The following is a 5,115-nucleotide window of genomic DNA, read 5'->3' as shown; positions in this document are numbered from 1 at the left end:
TAATCATAATTTACAAAACAACTATGAAATTAATTTATAAAGCTTTAAAACAAGTGCATGTTCATTAGATGTTGCGCCTTTTCGTTTATTAATCGATTACGTAATCGATTATGCCTCTCTGATTATTTCGATTAATCAATTATTCCATTCCATTCCAATTCCCATAAAACTGTTCATTAGAATTTGTTTTCGAAAAAGCTAGCAGAAACAGAAGGCGATGATTATAATTCTACAACAAGTATTATTATAAGGACTACTACATACCAATGTTATCTCAGGCTGTCAAAGTAATGTAACCAATGCCAATTTGCAACCTTCAGGACTGTGAGAGTATGTAAAATTCTTTGATATATCAACATGATAAAACTGGCTAAACATTCACTCATTGTAAATCAGATTGTTTTGTAAATGGTGCCTCATAAACTTACTTTTTTAGGCTGATAAATATGAATTGCTGACACAACACTTAAGATATTGAAGATTAAAAATGGCTGATTTGGAACTGCAGTCAGCTGAACAACAGCAGCTTATAGAGCATTTGAAAATTATGATACGTGAAAAGGAAGAATTATTGCAGACAAAAGAATCTGAGCTAAAGGTAGCTATTTCTTTTCATTAGTACCAGTATTATACATTACTGGTACAGATTTTAATCACCTATGAGGTATGAATATTATATGAGATTCTTTGCTGCTGTTTGTTGAGGATTGATTTAATGCTTTATTTGCTTAAATTGGCAGTATGCAAAATTTTCATTCAAATGTTCAAAAATCTTAAATTATATCTGAAAATATTTCTAAAGTATGCTACTTGAGTATCTACTTGATCAAACCTGCAAGCCTGGAAATAAGGAATATGTTTACTTTTATTCAACATCAAATAGCAATTTATGTTCATATGAAATGTTAGCAACTGATGTTAAAATCATTCAAAATCCTCGTCTGAAGACGATTCAATGTTTTTTTCAAACCATGATTTGACATTTTGACTATCACTAGAACTTCCATCAGAAGTTTCATTATCACTTTCAGAGTCACATTTGCCCTTAACATAAGATTCATTATCTGAAGTACTGTCCAGTTCATAATATTTTCTCTTTCTCTGTTTAGGATTTTTCTGGTTTGATTTGTTTTCCTTATTTGATTTGGACGTATGGATTTTAATTTTGACCATTTTTCCACCATTGGGACTACATCATAATCATTTAGTGGTGGACCTTCTTCCACAATTTGCAATAGAGAACAAAGTCTCTTCTCTTTCAATGAACACCTTGTTTCAGATTTCGTTCTTTTTAATTTGGAAAACAACCTTTCTAGTTTTGCATTGCTTACTGGAAAGGTAAGGAGAATTTCTTTAAGATTAAAATGTTTTTCCAGTTGCTCTTTGCTTTAGGATAAGAAAAGATAACTTTCCAAGTTATTCTATATTCATTTCTGACTGGATTCAAGTAATAAATAACAAAATAAACTAAGTCATGCCACTCATAAAGCATTTCTGGGATGGGAATGTCAACACCATTGGCTACTAAAATTAGGTAGAAATGTTCCAGAAGTGAAACAATATCATCATCAGCAAATTCTTCTTTTTCACATTGAATCGCCAATGAATTCCAATTTTGAGTGTCCAATATTTTAGCTATTTTCTGGAACATAATATCATCCTCCCCTTCAAGTCTCTGTTGCAGATTTTCTAATAACATATCCACTAATTTTTCTTTGTCAGTTTTTATCTGTTCATATGCATTATCAAATTCCGTCTTCTTGAATCTTACGTTTTGATACTCCACAAAATCATTACCTTTGAACAATTTTGAATCCAAGAATTTGAAACTAGCCATCTGATAAGTCTCTTTGTGTTTTAACTGTATGATTTTCTCTTTAGCTTGTCTAAGAGAATTCAAGGAAGATACAATGTCCAGATCTTCTCTTTGAAAGTTTTTTAACAACACAGATACAGGCATTAATAAATCAATGAACAAAGCAATTTGTAACAACATTTTAACTGATTTCCATTTTTTTAGATAACCAATGAGATTATCCCTATCTTTAGTGGATCTTTCTGAAGCTATAGTTTCCAGATGTTGTATAAAAACACCAAATTTATCAAACATAATATGCATTGCTGATAGCTTGAAACTAATCCATTTAGTTCCATTAGAGCGCTTAGGTTTAAATGTCCCTTCTTGATGATTTATGATAAAGAGCATAAACACGAAGTAGCATTTCGTTAATAGTTTGAAAAAAAGTTTCTTTAAAGGCATATTTTAGGGCAAGCTCTAAACGGTGAGCAAAACACCATACATATATCAACCATGGGGCTTTGGTTTTCAGGATAGCTTTGACACCTGCTCTGTCACCACTATTAACTAGGGCTCCATCTGATCCAAATCCAATCATCTTTGAATACAACTCTGTTGAATTTATTCCCACATGCTCAAAACTTGTCTCAATAGCTTCAATAATTCCAGAAGCATCTGCCTTCTTGACATCTTTCAAGTACACAAATTTTAAGCTTGTCTCTATTTTGTCACAACCTTTCTCTGGTAGAAAATATACGTATATGACTTCTTTTCTTTGACACTGGTGTCTGTTGAACCAGTAAGTATACATATAAACTTGGCTTTCTTCAAGTTGGCTTTTAAATTTTGACGAATATGATCTCCATGAAGATCTACAAATTCAGAGCATTGTTTCCTGTTAGTGTAGGCCACACTAAGATCCACGCCATGTTTTGATTCCAATTCTACAATAGCTTCATACATTGTGAATGGTAGTTCATTCTTCCCGACAAAATAAGCTATTTCCATCTTTTTACACATTTGGGTTTTAATTTTATCAGTTAATCCAGAAAAACAATCTCCAATAGTTCGTTGGTTTTTGTCGGAATACGTTCTAGAACCTGATATACTGGCACTGGTGCTATCAATGTTGGATGGATCACAATCTGTTTGATCATCTGTATTTACATTACCACCACTATTGGCATTTTGACGACAAAAAAGTTCATAAAACATCTTGTGGCAACAGGAATAAGCTTGGTCCTTCAGACTGCTCAATCTATGATTTTTAGAGCCAGTTATAAAATCCCGACGAAATTCTTTCATCTGTTTTATACGCGATAAAAACATCTGACGTGCGGCGGCAAAATTCGAGGACAACTCCGTCTTTTTGGTGGACTTTGAGCCATAAATTTGGAAAAGTTTCAGCCAGTTGGCTCGTTTTCCATTTGTTGACAATTTCCACAGTTACAGACCGTTTTTAGGTGTTTAATTTGGACATTTTCAATCCTTAAAAGGCGACAGTTTGACATTTTATTTCAGACATTACTAAGTATAGACCTGGCACGCGGTAAAAGGAGCCTAGTCACGAAATTTTTCTAAGCCAAAAAAATCCTTATGAAATTCTAGAGTTGTGTTCAGTTTCGACTTTATTAAGATTAACACAATTACACAAATATTTCGGTTTTATCATATATCAGGCCCCTAAAATATTTCTACTGCATTTAAACGTGATATTATAGACCAAAATCACCCTGAATTTACATTTAAAATTAAGCAATAGCAGCCTTTAATGAAACTTTGAATGTGACAATGTCAATGTGGTTAACCTGAATGACCAATCGTATGAGTTGTATGTTAAAATCATATTGCAATTTTTGACTAGTGCGTATGCGACTACCGAACCGTATTATGCTCACTGTTATATTCATAGACATCGTAGACTTGCATGATCGAGAAGACATCTTTCATTTGCGATTGAAAATTTCGTGATATATTTATTTGTATGAACATTCATGGTCACCCGTCAAAACGACCGGCAGTACACTAAGGTCGCCTGTCAAAAAGGTTAAAGTCGCCGGTCAATCACCTATGACCGGCGCTATTTCCAGGCTTGTCAAACTGAATATGTTTTAAAAGGGTTCATTAAAAATGGAGTTCATTAATTAATTAAGCAGATTGATCTCGTTTTGTGTTTGGCTTTATAATGGCTCGATATGATTAATCTGATAACTTAAATAATGTGACATTCTTCAAAATTAGTTTTGATTTAAAGATGGTTTCCCTTATTTTCTTATATATATATTCGTTTATTGGACGGCAGATACTAATATCAATCGAAAGTAGAGGTATTCTTATGAATGAAAAAATTACCAGTTTGTCTCAAAGGTCCCTAATTAGCCCATAATTAGCTAATTACGGCGAGGATTTCCATGGCGTGACCCTGATTAAAAAATTGTCCAGTCTTTTTCGAATAACCAGTGTATACAGTCAGGGACATCTGTGATTGGTTAAAAATCGTTTAAATATGCGTGCATGTGCACTCCCCACATTCCTTTCTTCCTCACAACAACAATATGGCGGCTCGAAGAATGCACAATTTAAAAAGGCTTCAGATTCAGAAAATAAAAGGAACAAAGAAGAGGGAGAATTTTTTCTACTATCATTTCTATTTTCCAATGACATGGAATTTTTATACACCTTTTCACTTGAAATTATGGTAGGAGCTTGAAGTAAACTTTAAAATAAGTTGATAACTATGTCATTTCGGTTTCCTATAACTGTAAGAATTTCCACTCATTTTTGTTGCTTTGTCAACCTTTTTGAGAAAAACATGAAAGTGTTAAAGTCTCAGTGTTATAGAAATTCCTTTCCATCAAATCAATTTATAGTGCAAAAATTTGGTTGTTGAACAACACTTAGTGAAATTTTAGTTTAGATGATCGGTTTTAAAATAGACATATTAATATCCATAAGCTTATCGAGGTGCCATATGTTAAAAGTTACGAAATATGAATACTCCCACATTCTACACTCTCAGTAATCCGACATATTTCTACGGCCCAATTAAATACATGTCGGATTGTACAGAGTACACTGTATTGTAGTTCAGAATACCCAGATTGTCGAAGTACTGGTACTCAGAATTTTTTAAACTGACATAAGGAAATTAATAGCGACCAAAAAAATATTTCAGATTGTGCAGAATTCTCAACAGTGATAAAATGGAATGGTTATAACCTTAAGTTAATTTCATATTAATAACATTGTCTTTATGGTATGGAGTTGTTTCATTGACAATATTGATTTCATTGCAAAATGATTAAGTGCAAAGCAAA

General features: G+C 32.7%; 2 protein-coding genes across 2 annotated transcripts; both read right to left on the bottom strand.

Moving 5' to 3' along the window:
- Positions 1-924: 924 nt before the first annotated feature.
- On the bottom strand, positions 925-2,260 carry LOTGIDRAFT_160961 (hypothetical protein; the record flags this gene model as incomplete). The annotated part of the gene is made up of 2 exons (XM_009056221.1): positions 925-1,189; positions 1,332-2,260. 2 exons carry the CDS (start codon positions 2,258-2,260, stop codon positions 925-927), a joined length of 1,194 nt encoding a protein of 397 aa, XP_009054469.1.
- A 258-nt stretch (positions 2,261-2,518) lies between these two features.
- On the bottom strand, positions 2,519-3,013 carry LOTGIDRAFT_160960 (hypothetical protein; the record flags this gene model as incomplete). Its single annotated transcript, XM_009056220.1, has 1 exon — positions 2,519-3,013. One exon carries the CDS (start codon positions 3,011-3,013, stop codon positions 2,519-2,521), a length of 495 nt encoding a protein of 164 aa, XP_009054468.1.
- Positions 3,014-5,115: the final 2,102 nt, after the last annotated feature.

Source organism: Lottia gigantea, assembly GCF_000327385.1.
Source record: "Lottia gigantea unplaced genomic scaffold LOTGIsca_27, whole genome shotgun sequence".
NCBI classification, from domain to species: Eukaryota; Metazoa; Mollusca; class Gastropoda; family Lottiidae; genus Lottia; species Lottia gigantea.
Note: the sequence above shows the minus strand (reverse complement) of the source record. Positions and strands in the feature narration are given on the sequence as shown.